Here is a 17,855-nt window from a genome sequence, read left to right as displayed (position 1 = left end):
GCATGGAATTTTTAAGCAAATCTAGCACATGAGAATCAAATTATTGTTTGAGAATCTGCTTTTCATGATTGGTGTTAGCAAGAGTTGTGTTGATCAAGTTGGGCCTCTGCGGCTGCTGTGGCCTCTCTCTCACTTTCTCCATCAGTGACATAGTTTGGGCTCACATCCAGTGTGTTGTGTTCATGGTTCAAAGTAAATGCTTCAGATCCCAGTCATTATCCTGCAAATTGCAAAAAGTGCATGGGTAGCCTTTCTTCTTCCGAAGTAGTTCTAGTTACCTGAGCTGTTTATATTGTAATCTGCTGGTATTTTAATTTGAGGATGAGATTTTCAGAACTAACCAACACTCCTTGGGTACTAGTATTCTTAGCTGTTTATATTTTTCTTTAGTGATATTTTCTTAGCTCCTTGTGAAAGAATATCATTACGGTTCTATCTATTATGACCTGTATGTTGATTTAGTAGGGTTTTGTCCTCTGTGTGTATGTTTGTTTTATTCTCTTTTGCTTGGATGACATGTACTCCTTTTATCTTGGTGTGATATCTGTCTTTCATTGATACGCTTTGTGTGCTCTCTTTATGCGGGCTAATTATTATTTTCCCTAATTCTGTTACTTCTGCAGATAATTGGCTATCTGCATACATTGTGCCATTATGTTGCAAAATATTATCAGCTATAATTGGGTCTTTTGGTGGGTAAGCTACAGCTAAAGTGCCATCCACAGTTCAGTGGCAACTTTCAATCCAAGATTGAGCACTTCTAAATAATGGGGCTTCATCCTGTTTTTCCTACCTTTTCCCCAATATTCACCTGGATCGTGGCATCAGGTTATGTACAATTTCACCTGCAACATAGACAAATTTATCATCCATGAATATGTAAATGCTTTGGAGAAAGAGCCTCTGAACAATTCCTGGAAGCAAATGGATTCCAGGCCTCTCACTTCAAATAATGGACTCGAGCACCATCCTTTAACTCCGATTAGGGTTTTAAGGGGTCTGATATGTTTACTGGTGCTACTTTCAACAGCGTTTATGATGTTACTGTACTGTGGTCCTGTGATCTGTGTCATATTACGGTTATTTAGTATACATTATAGCAGGAAAGTGGCATCATTCATTTTTGGTGCTTGGCTAGGCTTATGGCCTTACCTCTTTGAGAAGATAAACAGGACTAAAGTTATCTTTTCAGGAGAAACTGTTCCTGCCAAGGAACAGGTTTTGCTTATTGCCAACCATAGGACTGAGGTTGACTGGATGTACTTGTGGGACTTTGCATTGCGGAAGGGACGTCTTGGGTATATTAAGTATATCCTTAAGAGCAGTTTGATGAAACTACCAGTTTTTGGTTGGGCATTTCACCTTCTAGAGTTCATTGCGGTGGAGAGGAAGTGGGAAGTTGATAATTCAATCATGCACCGAATGCTTTCAACTTTTACTGATCCTAGAGATCCTCTTTGGCTTGCTGTTTTCCCTGAAGGCACTGATTTCACGTAATCCCTCATTGTTCCCTTATCACCTCCAGCATCCATGCACACACATTATCTGTTAGGAGATATAGTTAATTCCTTTTCAAAATTAAATGCCAAATAACATGCTTGTCCACTTGGGTCTTTAGTTTCCACTAATATCTTTTTTCAGACTTTTTGACAAAAAAAGAATTGGAGATATCTTGATGCTCCAGATTGTAATTCAAAATATTTCTCCACATTGTATCCTTCTTATTACATAATATTGAAACTGCATTTGTTTTCTTTACAGTGAGCAGAAGTGTGTACGGTGTCAAGAATTTGCAGCCGACAATGGCTTGCCTATCTTAAACAACGTCCTTCTTCCAAAGACTAGAGGTTTCTATGCCTGCTTGGAAATTCTGAGGAATTCTTTAGATGCAGGTTGTTCTTCTATCTTAATTTTACTCTGCTCAAAACAGTTTCATATTTGCTCTGGATTTTCCCACTACCTCATGCAACTGGGGTGCCACCTAAATATTATACTTACACAAGCTCAGAACTTTACTGGTGTGGTTTGAAGAAGATTAAGTATTGAGAAAACATAAAACACAAGACCAGAGCTTTACTGACGTGGTTCAAAGAAGATTAAGTATTGAGGTAGCAAAATGCATTAATAATGTAATACATTCTCTACAGTACTCCGTGCCTCCGAAATTTAAATTGGTTTAGAAAATTTCTTAAAACAAATAAACAATCTGTGGGACTAGCTCTTAATAGCCTTCTTATCAACTTGACTAGTTTCTTATGGAAATTTCAGTTATTCTGTAACATGATTCTTAATCTTAACTTTTTTTTTTATAATAGAAATGATTTCTTCTATTCATTGCAATTAGTGCAGTTTTATTTTATAGACAAAATCATTTACTAATTTGCTTTTGTTAGAGACTCATACTTTGATACTGATTTTAACTTTCAAGTTCATATGACCAAGTGGTCATGGGTTTGAGTCTGGAAACAGCCTCTCTGTGAAAGCAGGGGTAAGGCTGCATACATTATGGCCCTCCCCAGACTGGGCAGTGGTGGGAGCCTCGTGCACTGGGTATGCCCTTTTATACTGGAGCTTAAATGATTAGAGGTAGATGGAAAGAACGATTTAATAAGACAAGATGTGTGCTTGCTATGATGTTGAATTATTTCAGTTTGTGCTTGTGAAATCTGTTCCCTTACCCTGATCAGATGTCAGAGTGTTGTAGCATTTTCATAATAAGCTTGCCTATACCCTTGAGATTATGACATAATACAGTGGTTGTTGCCACAAATAGGTGTGCAGCCTTTTACCTTTGTAGTTCTATGTTTGTCTTTCTTTCGACCATTGTCTTGTTGGCAATGCTAATGTTGCCAAGTTGTCAATGAATGTCGTTGATTTGGAAGTGAACGACACCTTATCCCAACCAAGGTTTGAAGTATCGGTATTGGGTATCGTATTGGAAGGGTGATTTAAAGAGACGTATCGTATTGGAGATATGTATCATATGCTACAGATATGCATGGAAATGGTCAAGATACACATGGAAGTATGCTTTTGGAGCAAAAAACAATATAAATAAGCAATATATATAGCATGTGTCATGCATAAACACTAAAATGGAGAACAACGTATAATGAGACAAGAGACTTTCATCGATTTGAGTACAAATCCTTGCAAATGATCAAGTTTGATGCATCAACTAATTTAGTTTTACCTAAATCTATCGATTTATAGCAAAAGAATAGGATTAAAAACCATGATTTAAACACAAAGATCAAGTTTTTCTGAATCATACCTTTTTCTGTGAAATCTCCATTTAAAAAACAAAACCATAGTCTAATAGTCAGATGGGCCTTTAATGGTCGTATCGACGTATATCAGTTGGTATTGATCGTATTGGTCTATATCGAGCTGTATTGGCCGATACATACCGATACCTATTGATACTCTCGCAGAACCCTTTAACGTACTTTTCGGAACATATCGTATCGTATCAAGCCACACAATACGATACCAATCGAGACATACTATTTTTTTAAAAAAAAAAGATACACAGTGGTATATATCGTATCGGTACCAGCCGAAACGATACAATATGGACCGATACTTGAAACCATGATCCCAACTAATTGGGCTGGCTACACAAATTCTGACCCAACATTGCGGTCTGCATAAGACCGTATATGTTGCTAACTCATGCCCTCTCATCTCAATTTTCATCACTTCGGTTCAAATTATAGTTCAAAATTTTGGTTTTGACCCTAGTTGAAACCAAAATATTTTGGATTTCGGTCGAAATCTGGTATCTTTCGTTGTTGAATTTCAATTGGCCATTTTGGTGGTCAAATGGCCATATTTTGGTTCAAACCTTCAGCGAAACCCTAATTAAGCATCTCTAAACATTTTTGAATTGTAAAAAGAACACTCTCAAAATGGTAGTGTGGCTTTGGATCCTAGGTTGCTAGATACTGTACGCCTTACCTTGATCTATACATAATATTAGTACTAGAATTAAAACAACTAAAATATGCACTAGGAATGAAAAAACATAATATTGGAAAGAATTTCATAATTATCAATAACATTACATGGTATATTTTACATAGTACATAAACACTTTTTGCATGTTACATGGTACATGACTATATGTCCTAGTACCACATAGGGTTCTGGGGAGGAGCAAGACCACTAGTAGATTGTTGGAGCCGATGCAACTGTTCCTCCGACTATATCTCAAATGACTATGTCGGACAAAATGCTTGAAGTCCTCAATAACATTCCTGTCAGTGGCATCACCAACATACTGGAGGTAACCTAACCTAGGGTATAGATCTATGTAGGGAGCCATCATAATTGAATTGTGGAGCCCGGCCGGGTATGAGAAGATGTTGTCCACAAAGGATGACCTACTACGTGGCTGACCTTCATACTTGGTGGGTAATGAAGAAGAGTTATACTGCTCATAGCCACCATACCTACTGTTGATGCAAGAGCAATTGATTGGCTAGACCGGACTGACCCAATTTGGCAGACCAGACCTAGACACCACCAACCATGCACCAACCAGTCTTTGCGTGGACCAGCCATGTACCAGCCACCCCATATGCGTGGAGCGTCTGCTGGCTAAAACCAGCCCCTTCTGGCCCTTGATATTTTCAAGAAATATTTGTTAGGATTGAGTCTTTTGTATTTTCTAGAAACTAGTCTTTTCGTATTCCTAGGTGTATTAATATGTCTTTTCATTTTCCTAGGCTTAGTTAATGAGTTGATTTCTTTTTTCTATGTGCTTTAATTAGCCTTTTTAGTTTTCTAGTTGGGTTTTTTAAGTTTTCTATGTAGGAATCTAAAAATTTGTGTTATGCAATTAATTTTACTTGGTATTAGTTTATAGGTAATTTAATGCTTTATTGGAGTTAGTTTCTAGGCGAATAATTAGTTTAGAATAGTGTGCTAGTCATTAATGTTTCTTGGTTATAGTTTTTAGGAGTTATTAAAGTCCAAGAGTCATTTTCTTCTTTAAATACCCATGTATCCAACCTTTTGTAACATGTTGAATGGAATTATTGAATGAAACAAAAGTTGGAGCCTTGGTGGCCAGACCTGCATTGAAGCAGACCCCTCCCCCTCCCTCACATTTTTGGTGAATTTTCCCCCTTCCCCTCTCCCCAACGTTTTCTCTTCTTTCTCTCCCCTCCCAATCTCATGTCTTCTCCTCTCTCTCACAATACTCCCTCTCATCTCCTGTCTCTTCTTCTCTCTTCATCCAAGATCAGAAACTGATCTTGAAACCTTGTCATCTCCCTTTATCCTATCCCTAACCTCCCTATAAACTAGATCTGTCCTCTCCATTACAGATCTGAACCTTCCGCCTGCACAGGAAAAATAGGAAAAGTGAAAGCATCTGCACATAATGCCAGCCACATATCTATTCAGGTAGCAACCACCAAAATTCCAAAGAGAATCATCCCCAAAGTCTGAATCGATATTGGGTCTTCAATCGTCAACCGTAGAGACCTAGTTCTTTTATCTACTCATGAACTAGTCTCTAAGAAACACCTTCAAAACGTAGCATCAGGGTGCTGCACCCCCTTCAACCTGGAACCTTAAAACCTTTGCAAATCAGGTATCCTTGAGAAACCGCAAGTCTTTAACAAAGAATAAAGAGATGAGCAGGATCCTAGGATAGAGACGGAACGATGCCTAAGAACCACACTCTGATACCATGTAAATAATAAGTAATAATAGAAAAAAGAGAGGAGGAGAAGAGAGTGGCTGCAACTCTTGGGGAGTCCAGCCATCTTAGCTAAACTCCCCAGATATATTCTAAATATATATAATAACAGGGCAACAAAAAATACAAGACATGTTCCCAAAATACCGTTCTCGGTATTAGTGCTAGCGCTAATTAGCACCAGCACTAATCCTGAGACTGTAAGTCTCTCAACACCCAGCATGTGATGCTGAACCGACGCTCTTGAAGCCACTATCACCATGATGTGCTAGACCGGGGCTCTCTCATGTGAAGGATGCTGCACCAATGCCCATATCATCTAATCTCCCCCAAACTCATGGCTTCCAGTGTGCCAGACAAGCTCGATACATACATGCCCATCCTAGAAAATTCAATAAATTATTTAACAACCTCAAAAAAATAACTCGACTTCGTGAAGTCGTAGATTGGGCTATTCTGTCTAACAAATAAAAAACTGAAACAAAACTACTATAGGTCTGCCATCATCTTTTTCAATTCCTTCATTTCTGCCTATAACTGGATAACAGCCAGTTGTCTATGGACTAATTGAAAAAAACCATTACCTTCAAGCTCCAATCATGCAAATCCAAGCTGTAGAAAGGTTGAATGAATAGAAGAATGCAAAGAAGTGGGAAGAAATCAAGTGATTTGGCCAAAAACCTACAAGTTTTTGGCAAAATCCCAAGGAGCAGTGTTGAAATCTGCAAAAAAAGGTCTTGGTCGAAACTTGTCAAAATATGACAAGTTTCGCTCGAAACCTGTTGAAACAGGGTCATAACTTGGACCAAACCAGTATTGACCCTTGGTTTTGTTTCGGTTAGTGTCGAAACCGATACGTCTCAGTTGAAACTTCAAACCATGGCTGAAACTTGGTACATGAATGGGGTAGGGTGGGGACTACTTGTTAGAAGTCATGTAATAGGGGTAGTTTAGGAACTAGTCTCATTACTAGTTGCCTTATTATGTAATTCTGTTCTTTCTTCTTTTATTTCCCTTGTACCTCCCTAGGGAGGTGGATGTAATTCTCTCCTTATTATGTTTGAAGTAATATAGGTGTATGGAGAAGTCTCTCCAACACAACCGTATTCACAACGTAACATATTCTCTTCTCTCTTCTCTCTTCTCTTGACTCCTTTTTCTTCCTCCAACTTCTTCCTCCTCTCCTACTTATCTCCGTAACCTAAATCTAACTTGGTATCAGAGCCTAAGGGTTTGAGAGTCGAATCTATCTCCTTGTTCCCATTCTTTTCTTCTCTTTGAAACCTTAGGGAACAAAGGGTTTCAAGGAGAAGCTCCATATGTAAGAAACCTGTTGAAAGGAGAATGAAATAGGTTTAGTACAACCACTAAACCTATTCTCAGGTCTGCTACTGCTATTTGAGCTTGGAGGAAGCTCCTTGAATGTTTTGAAGCTTCTCTAGCCACTGTTAGAGTTACTGCCTGCTCCACCTTGGAGTTTTTGTCTCTCTCTATCTCGGCAGGGTTTTGGAGCTTGGACTATGTCACTAGAATCTCCCAAGGCCTTTGCTTTTTCTATTCCCCCTAGAGTCTTTGGCTGTGTTTGTTATGTGCATGTAAACAAATCTGCTCGCACTAAACTTGACTCCAAAGCTCTCAAGTGTCTCTTCCTTGGGTATTCTTCTACTACCAAGGGTTACAAGTGTTATCACCCCTCTTCCTGTGGATGTATCATTTCTAAGGATGTTACCTTTCTTGAGTCTGTCCCTTTCTTTGTCCCTTCTCAACATCCTCTTCAGGGGGAGAATTGTGGGAGTGAACAGGCTACTGATGATTTCTTCCTTTCTCCTCTACCTACATCTCCTTGTATGCTTGACACTGGAAAACACAGGACTATAGATGTGGTTGAGGTTGATGATCAACCAGGGGGGAATACAAAATTGGTTGTTGAAAGTGGTTTTGGTAAGGAGAAGGATTACCACATTACATACAAAAAAGGTGAAGGCTTGCATAATACAGGAAAGAAGACCTACCAAGAGTCCTCCTCAGATCCAGATCCACATCCTGAGATTCATTCTTCTCAATCAGGTAACATTCCTTCTCCTCCATCTGATTTGGACCTTCCTATTGCTGTTAGGAAAGAGAAAAGAGCTTGTATTAGTCCTATATCCCAGTTTGTTTCCTATGATGCACTTTCTCCTACAGGTCTTGCCTTTATTACCGCTCTCTCTACTGCTTCCATTCCCAAGAATGTCATTGATGCTATGTCTGACCCAAAGTGGAGACAAGCCATGTCTGAGGAGATGATGGCACTTGAGAAGAATGGTACTTGGCAACTTGTGGACCTTCCCAAGGGACGTGTCCCAGTTGGATGCAGATGGGTCTGCACAATCAAGTATAAATTTGATGGCAATGTTGAGAGATACAAAGCAAGGTTGGTGGCCAAGGGATACAATCAAGTCTATGGAATTGACTACCAGGAGACATTTGCCCCTGTGGCCAAGCATAACTCAATAAGAGGTCTTTTATCTTTGGTTGCCAATAAAGATTAGCCTTTATATCAGTTGGATGTGAAGAATGCCTTCCTTCATAGCGACTTGGAAGAGGAAGTGTACATGCAAACCCCCCTAGGCTTCAAGATGCCTTCAGCTGAAGGGAAAGTGTGCCTCCTTAAGAAGGCTCTATATGGTCTCAAATAGTCACCAAAGGCATGGTTTGAGCGCTTCCGACAGGCTATTCTGAAGAATGGATATTCCTAGAGCCAAGCTGATCACACTCTTTTTACCAAGCGGAGTAATGGTACTATCACAGCTCTCATTGTCTATGTTGATGATATCGTGGTCACAGGAGATGATACAACTGAGATAGGAAATTGAAGAGCTACTTGGCACAGCAATTTGAGATCAAAGATCTAGGTCCCTTGAAATACTTCTTAGGAATTGAAGTATCACGGACCAATAAAGGAATCAACATATGTCAAAGGAGGTTTATTCTTGATTTGTTGACAGAGACAGGGATGTTAGGCTGCAAACCAGCAAGCTCTCCTATTGAGCAGAATCACAAACTAGGAGAGGATTGTGGTCCTTCTCTTGTTGATGCGGGGAAGTATCAAAGGTTAGTGGGGAAGCTTATCTATCTCTCTATGACTCGGCCAGATATCTCTTATGCAGTGGGGGTGGTCAGCCAATTCATGCATGCTCCCAAGAGTGGCCACTTGGATGTTGTGTATCGCATTCTAAGGTATTTGAAGTCCTCTCCAGGGAAAGGACTGTTGTATGCAAGGCACAATCACTTGAGAATGGAAGGTTTCACAGATGCCGATTGGGGTGGTTCCATTACAGATAGGAGATCTACCTTCGGCTATTGTACCTTTGTGGGAGGTAACTTAATCACATGGAGAAGTAAAAAACAACATGTTGTAGCCAGATCTAGTGCCAAGGCAGAATTTAGAGCTATGGCACATGGAGTGTGTGAGCTCATCTGGTTAAAAAGACTTGTTCAGGAACTGGGATTTGACACTGAAGGACCCATGAGGCAGTACTGTGACAACAAGGCTACCATCAGTATTGCTCACAACCCTGTTCAACATGACCGGACTAAGCACATTGAGGTTGATAGGCATTTCATCAAGGAGAAGATAGACTCTGGCTGTATTTATACTCCTTTTGTGAAGACTGGTGATTAGTTGGCAGATATCTTCACCAAGGCTCTTGGCTCTTCTCCGTTTAGTACTCTCCTAAGCAAGCTGGGAATGCATGATATATATTCTCCAGCTTGAGGGAGAGTGTTAGAAGTCATGTAATAGGGGTAGTTTAGGAACTAGTCTCATTACTAGTTGCCTTATCATGTAACTCTATTCTTTCTTCTCTATTTCCCTTGTACCTCCCTAGGGAGGTGGATGTAATTCTCTCCTTATTATGTTTGAAGTAATATAGGTGTATGGAGAAGTCTCTCCAACACAACCGTATTCACAACCTAACATATTCTCTTCTCTCTTCTCTCTCCTCTTGACTCCTTCTTCCTCCAACTTCTTCCTCCTCTCCTACTTATCTCCCTAACCTAAATCTAACTCTACTTGCATTTGTGTCTTCTGTGCCCCATTGGAGCTGCAATGTAGCATATTTACTTATTTAGTGCCTGTTCCACCATGCAACCTGCAGTTCCACTAACTCGAACCTGCCCTATGTATTTGGACCTGGCCCTGTTAGGCCATCCTGATTTAGGCAGCTTAGATTTGGCTCTGAAGATTATTGGCTCCCTTGGGGCCAAGGCCTGGCTAAGCCTATGACATGAAATAGCTGGATGGTGCTCAGGGCCTCAGCCTGGTCATTTTCCCTAGGTGATAGGAAATGTTGATTCGGAATTTCGGATGAATGACAAGAGTAGAGAGGACAAAATGTAAGATGCATGCATTAAGTAAACTTACTGGTAGTCGTGAAGGAGACAAGATCAACCAAAAACCAAAGCTGACAAAGGTGGTTCCTTTATGTACAATGACGACCAGTGTCTGTGGTAATGAGAAGAAATGGCATGGTGCAAAATTAGGTTCCAGAAGGAGAAGAGGTAGGCCACAATGAACGTGGGAAAAAGACATGATTTAGTGGAAAATATGGCCTTCGATAAGATGCAAAAGGAAGATATTCATGTAATTGACCAAAGTAGTTGGAATTAGGCTTTGTTCGGTTGTGGTCGAGTTAAAGCTTTCTGCTAGTGCACTGATTATTTTGCATATGGAGTTTTCTTGATTGTCTCAGCTGCGCTATTTCATATGAATGGAGAGCTCTAACTAGGCTCCAATTCTCTGGTTTTCATTTTTTCCTCGCTAAAGCTTATCTTTTAGCTGCAGTTCATATTTCTTGACATGCCTTTTAACTCCCATTTCCCCCTCACTTGACCTTTTTCTCTTAACTGCTGTCTATGGTGTAACTATTGGCTACAAGTATCAGTGTCCTCTCTTCATAGATAATGTATATGGTGTGCATCCTGCTGACGTCTACATTCATTTTCCCCTTATCCTTTTCTCTTCACTGCAGTCTATGATGTAACTATTGGCTACAAGCATCGGTGCCCTCTCTTCATGGATAATGTATATGGTGTGCATCCTGCTGAAGTCCACATTCATGTTCGACGTATCCCCCTAAACGAGATTCCAACCTCTGAGAAAGAGGCTGCTGCTTGGTTGGTGGATACGTTCCAGCTCAAGGATCAGCTGCTCACTAATTTTACCGCTCAAGGCTATTTCCCCAATCAAGGAACAGAAGGAGATCTCTCTACATTTAAGGGCATGGTAAACTTTATAGTGGTGATTGCATTCACCATCATGTGTATATTCCTTACATTTTTCTCATCTATCTGGTTTAAAATATATGTGGCATTGGGTTGTTCTTATCTTGCATCTGCTACCTATTTCAATTTTCGACCATTGCCAATTATAGGCTCTGTGAAGGCTATGCTTGGTTACAAGAAATCTAAGTTGTAAGACGGGTATGCCACTGGATTTAGAGAATACAATTTTTTCAGCATGGAAAGTTCTACTGTAAATTGTGGATTTGCTGTGTTATTTTTTGTATATATTTGCTTCATTTATTTTATAGTGAATAAAAGCACCATTGCAAAATCCTTGCCCTTTTAATGTACCAGTATACTTGCCAAGAAAAGAACAAGAATTTGCTTTCAATATACCAGTGTACTTGCCAAGCGCAGAATACAAATTAAGTATACGGTATTGAAGGGTTAAGATTGTTGTGATGTTTTTCAATGAATGAAAAATTTGAGTTCATCTCATTCTCATATGGTGAAGAGAGGATGTACAAGAGGGAAAAAGTTGTAACAATACAAGGTAAGAGACACAGACATACAAGAAAATAAGCAGAAGTAAAAATACCTTGCTAAGGACACGATCCAGTGTAGGCAGGGCTATGTAGATGAGATGCTTATCCTCTATTAGTACTTAATTGTGTATTTTCCATATTTCTTGCTGTCATAGGATCCCTTTTGCAGCATTAATTTTTCAGTTGAATAGCTCCATGGAAAAATCCTTTCCTTTCCAAGATTTCTTGCACTTGGAGAATTTGGTGCTGGAATTAATGACCGAGTCTTCTTCGATTCTAATCACAGGAGGCATTCAATATTTAAAAGTTTACAACATGCAGTCCTTGAGCCTCTTACGTATTAAAATTTAAATTGAAGGTCCTTAGCTCATAGCCAGGGGTAATTTCTGACTAGTTCTTGGTGTTTTAACTGCTGAATTTAGCATTCCTTTGGAGGAGCTTCTTGTTTCAGTTTTTTCATTCCCTGGATAACCAAGGAACAATTAAGTGTCATGGATATGCTAAATGGTTGACCATGGCTTAGGAAGTACCTGAGGAACTCTCTCTGAGCATGTTATGTACTGCTTTAGTGACTGCTTGCTGAAATCTTGGGTCTGGATCTGGGTTGTGTCTTCAATTTTTGATTAATTTTTTATTTGCAGATGCATAAGAAACCTACTGTTCATTGTTTCCCTAATCCTCATTCTCAACGAGATTAATGAGGATAAGGATGGGAGCGATTGAGAGAAAGATAGAGGAATAAGGAAGTAAAGAGGGAAGGAGGAATAAAGAGGTTTATCATAAGGGTACTGCTAGGGTTTGGAAGATGAGTTGCAGGGTTGAGTATTAATGAGGGCAATTTGGTCATTCTACCATATCAAGAGCAAAATGGTCAAAAAAGGCCAGACGTTTGAACATAACGTCCCAGACTAGACTAAAGTGTTACAATATTTTCAAAGTAGGGGGGAGTTTGGAATTTGCAAAGTTGTAGGGATGCATTTGTACAAATGGGTATTTTGAGGGGGGGGGAGGCATTTGGCAAAAATCCCTTTCATTACATAAGATGATTAGGGGTTTTTTTTTTTTTTTTGGGGTGAAGAAAGATGATTAGGGTTTTAAAACCCAGATTTGGAGCCTTAAAAAAAGAAAGAGGGGGAGGATATTACCGTTTTTAAATTTATTAGAGAATCCAGGGAAGATTTAATTCCATAAAAACATAATCTAAATAGAAATTGAGGAAGCAAGTCATAGAGCTAAAAAAGAGTTGGGGATTAGTTAATCAGAGAAATAGGGATTAGGAATTAAGTTGGCGATTAGTTTTTTTTTATATTTTTCTGATCGATGCTAACCGAATCAGGATCTATCCAACAAATTGAGTTTTTTTTTCCCACTTTAGACCAATCTAGATCAATATTGGATCGGTTTCGCCATTGACCGATCCCGGGATTAAGAATCTTGCCTACCGAGGTTGGTAGATACATGACGCCATTCATAAAAAGGGGGGCTAGAATGACCATCCTATCCCTACCCAAACACTCTGCTCGGGTGGAGTCCACCACCCCCCTATTAGAGGAACTGGGGAACTGGGCCAGGCAGGGAACTGGAGGAGATAATTTTCCATCCGAACCTTGGTGAGAAAGATACATCAAATATCCTCCGATTCTTGCGTATGTAGTTTCCTTGCCCCAAATGATTTATAACAGACCACTAACTGGATGGGACAATACAAGGGTATTTTCGTCTTTCAGCTTCAACCTCTATGGCTCCACCGCCCAGTTCGACTACCAAAACGAGGAGTTTTTGCTATGTCACAACGGTTTCTATCCCGATGTATTGATATTATCGGGAAACCGCTATTTATTGGCCTAGCTTATCGGATTTGTCTCCTGTCTTGCAGTGGCGGGAGCTGGAACGTCCAGCACCACCTAAGATTTGGACATCTGGCATATAAAGATGGTGGAGCTATTTGATTACTTCTACTGGACCAGGTAAATAGTTCTCCTTTGTTCTTGTATATATATATATGTATGTATGTTTTTTATTTCTTCTTTTGATAGAAAAATTTTCTTTTTTCTTCTCGAGCTCAATACTATTGGATGTCCATGTTGGCCAAACAACGGTCCAAGGATCAAACCATGGTTCCCTAGGGAGACCAAGATATTTATCTTTAGGGTTTTGCACGCCCTGGGTTAGCCCATGGTGTCCCATGGGTGCCCCATTTTAATTTTAGGGTTTCCCATGGTCGCCCATGGGAACCCTGGTGCATCCCTATTAGGGTTTCTCCTTCCCTATTGCCTTCCATAAAATTAATTATCACAATAGGGACGGAGAAACTCGTCTCTAGTCCATCACATGGCAAGAGGGATCCATCCCATACTCAAATGCGTAGCGGAAAATAATCGATTCGAGTTTCTTTCGCATCCCATAAATATTAATAATCAATGAACAGAAGGAATTAATAAAGAACTGCTAACCTGGTGAGCCTCAAGTGTTGCTCCTCCAATAGACAGTGGTTCTTCCTCCAATGAGCGCTCCAAACAAACAGATCTGAACCTCCAATGGTGCTACCAAGGTTCTACACGCCAATCCCAGATGCCCTCAAACTCCTCAGCACAGATCTAGGGTTTCAAAAACCCTAACTCTCAAACACAGGTGAGAGAAGCAAGAAGAAGAAGAGAGATCACAAGAGGGAGAGAGAGAAACCAAAAACGTAGGAGGGAGAGTGTCTGCTCCAAAAACGTGGAGATGTTCTTTTTTCTGCGTTTTATGGTCCCCTATTTATAATAGTAGGGTTTAATTAAATCCTAGATAGGTTTAATAGAGCCCTAGTGAGAGTCTGACTCTCTCTCTCTCAGTTTGGCAGTTCTGTTTGAACTCAAAGTGCTACACAGGTGAAGAAGCAGAATTTAATAGAGAAAGTATTAATTAGATTCTTTATTTAATTATTAATGGATAATTACAATTAGCACCAAATCCATTAATTAAATAAAGAGTCAATTAAATTAGCAAATTCCAAATAACTCACTATATGATAACAATTTATCATATACAGCCCCCCATTAATCAACACCATCATTATGGAATCCAGGGCATGTACACATGTACTGCCAAACCCCAATCCATAGTACATGTCCATATAAGAGCGTCTGTGCATCCGATCGGGTCCCGCAAAACTCGATAAAACACTTTATTTGAAATAACTATAAATAATGTATCATTTTATGTAAAATAAATTTTGCAAAACCATTTCCAAAACGTCATGGATCCAGTTCGATCCGACCATGCATAGATAGTCTCTATCTTGGTGTTCCCCAATCGGGCGATGGTGACCGTGTTGGATAACTCCTTCACTCACAAAGTGTTCACGCATTCCCAGAACATCGGCTTTAACTCGCTTGAGTCTCAGTCATTGATGAACCAAAGAATGCGATCACACTTTGCAGTGACAGGGTTCCCTCAGGTACAGGGTGTCGGTGACACATGTCTATCCCTTCCTACATCTGGCAGTAATACATGAGGGAATCGACAAAGTAGATTCTTTGCCAATGCACACATCAAACATGTGAGCACTCGCATTCGTACCCTGACATCACATGTCTAGGCATACCCAATGCGACGACCATATGATAAGGGTGCCCAGCCCAAACCTTAGTCGTGACTACCATTTTAAGCATAACTTACGGACACATAATGCTCAAAAAGTTTATATCGCATGTGACAATATTAAACTAAAATGTATAAATGTTCAATACAAAGGTGAACCGGGTTTGATGGACACACACTTGTCCAATAGTCCAAGCTGCCAGGTGTCAACATCTCCACCCGAAACTGCCACAATACACACTTTTAGGGAATTAAAAATAATTTTCCCAAGCCAGTAAACTCACAGGTGAGTGGATTTACGTTATTAATTTAAGATAATATATGCTTAAAATTTGTTTCGAATAGCTATATAGCCTTAAGTGATGTAGTGTAAGAAGTAACACTGCAGAATTACCCAAATGTTCCCCGATTTCTGTAGTGAATAATATTACAGTTAATGAAAGCATTCATAAGCACCATATTTGATGTACCTATATATGGAACACCCCACCCCCAACGATCCCAGCAGAAGAGAAGAACTAGAAGAAGAGAATTCTGCCCTCAAAATTAGATATCTGATCCGGCCCAAGCACTCTTTGAAAAAGAACAATTCTCTTCCCTGATGATCCCTTATGATGCCTCCCCCACACCGATCCTTCCTGGATTACCCAGCAAGCATCCATCTACATTCAATTTTGACTACTCCATTGCCGGTTTACACCAAAGAACTTCAGATATTTTTTGAGTCAGCTTAGGACGGATACGAAGGTGAGGGATGCAGCCGATGGATGTAGTAGGTCTTCACCTTGATAGAGGTATGGGGATGAAGGCACACGAGGTCTTACAGAATTCAAGCTAAGATGGAGATTGTTGTTGGGAGGGGTGAGTATGTTCGCTATAAATTGTAGCGAGGTATTCATTGTAATTTGAAAGAGGCGTGAAGATGAACGATTGTAATCCTATTCTCAATTGATATTGAAGTAGATCTCATCTCACCTTCCACTTAGGCAATCTTGCCAAACCGCGTTAATCCTTACATTGTGTGATCGCTTCTTTGCCATTTTCGTTTCTACACGACAAGCTCATAAGTTCATACTACTACTTGCCATGCATGCAAAACCGAAAAATCAATCAAAGCACACAGTTCAATTAGACACATTATTTCACGTCGGTATAAGTTCAAATAACGTATGAATAGAGATAGTACCAAGAAGCATGCATGCATGCCTGTATGAAGAACCCTAGAAAATAAAGTGCGGATATGTATATATTTGTAATTGCAAGTGGTTAGGTGCTAATCTGCTATATATTGTCATGATCCTCCTCAGTCCTAGAATTCATTCTGAAGCTAGCAAGATTCTTTAATATTTTCTCGCTTCAAAATGTGTTTTAGATTCATAATCTATTTCGAGAACGCATACCAAACATAACTTTAGAATAGATTTTTGGGTCTAGAATTCATATTGAAATACGATTGATATATATATATATATATATTTTTTTTTTTTTGCTTTAGAATGTGTTCGAAACCTAAAATCTATTCCGAGAATGCATACCAAACACAACCTAAACTCCTAATTGAATTCATGGAATAGATATCTATTATCTCTTGAACCCCAAAAGTTTAACTTACCCTTTGGTCTCTCCCAATTCTTGAATTTTTTCTGCATAGGGATGGAAACAGGCTGGTTTATAGGGATGTAAATGGATAGTCGAAAATCCGAATTCTATTTGCATCTGTAATTTCATATTCATTAGAGGATATCTGGATCCAAATTCGGATAATCTAGGAAAAAAAGTATCCGATCCGAATAGATATCAACTAATAATATATATATATATATATATCTAATAATATTGAGGGTTCTTCAAGGGTTGACTAGTTCTAAAGAATGAGAAAAATAGCTTAGACAACTTAGAGATATGGCTTGAGAACAAATCATCACTTGGGGATGTAAACGGATAGTTGAAAACCCAAATTTAATTTGCATCCGTATCTAGTTAGGTGTATCTCTATCCAATCAGGAGATATCTGAATCTGATCATATCCGAACCATATTTGATCCGTTTACATCTCTATTGGTTTGGTTTGGTTTCGAGGTTTCGATCTAGTATTAGAGCAAGTTGAAGACGAATCGGTTTTGACTTTGATCTGATTTGGTTTCGTTTAAAGTCAATTTTGGTCCTGTTTAATTTGTTTCAATTTTCCGAGCATATATATATGATAAAATAATAAAACTTAAGAAACGGTTGAAGTAAATATTTTCCTGTATATTCAAAGAATTACCGTTGTGGTTATATACAACTGATTACAAAAGATCATTGGAGAAAATCTCTCCAGGATAAAATATAACTTCCTATAATGGAGAAGAGATAAGAGGAAAGAAATAATAAAAAGTATGATTACAGAATTATGGTTACACGATTCTAGGGAGAGATGATTGAGGAGAGGATACGAAGGATGAGCGTGTGCTTGTACGCTAATAATATAAAAACCGCCTTTGTGTAGAGTAAATTGTCTAGTAGAGTATTAGGAACAAAATTTTCCTATGGTGTGTAATTGCAAGCGTCGAAATTAATGACCAACCTAATGTAGGGGTGTCAATTGGTTCGGTATGGATTATCGGTCCGATTTCTTAATGATTCCGGCTTAAGGGGGTCAGGACTAGAACCAGATCAAAAGTTAATCGATTCCAAACCTGAGATCCATGACAATTAACTAATGGGAGGGCCGGTTCCAATTCCTTAACAGTTCCAAGCAGTCGAAAATAATA

General features: G+C 39.2%; 1 protein-coding gene across 1 annotated transcript; it reads left to right on the top strand.

The window, feature by feature from the left end:
• Nucleotides 1-588: 588 nt before the first annotated feature.
• On the top strand, nt 589-11,318 carry LOC122660552 (probable 1-acyl-sn-glycerol-3-phosphate acyltransferase 5). Its single transcript, XM_043855913.1, has 3 exons — nt 589-1,493; nt 1,762-1,892; nt 10,723-11,318. The coding sequence occupies exons 1-3, from the start codon at nt 832-834 to the stop codon at nt 11,166-11,168; spliced, it is 1,239 nt and encodes a 412-aa protein (XP_043711848.1). The 5' UTR covers nt 589-831; the 3' UTR covers nt 11,169-11,318.
• The last annotated feature ends 6,537 nt before the right edge of the window (nt 11,319-17,855 follow it).

The sequence above is a fragment of the Telopea speciosissima genome, chromosome 4 (assembly GCF_018873765.1).
Source record: "Telopea speciosissima isolate NSW1024214 ecotype Mountain lineage chromosome 4, Tspe_v1, whole genome shotgun sequence".
Taxonomy (NCBI): Eukaryota; Viridiplantae; Streptophyta; class Magnoliopsida; order Proteales; family Proteaceae; genus Telopea; species Telopea speciosissima.
Note: the sequence above shows the minus strand (reverse complement) of the source record. Positions and strands in the feature narration are given on the sequence as shown.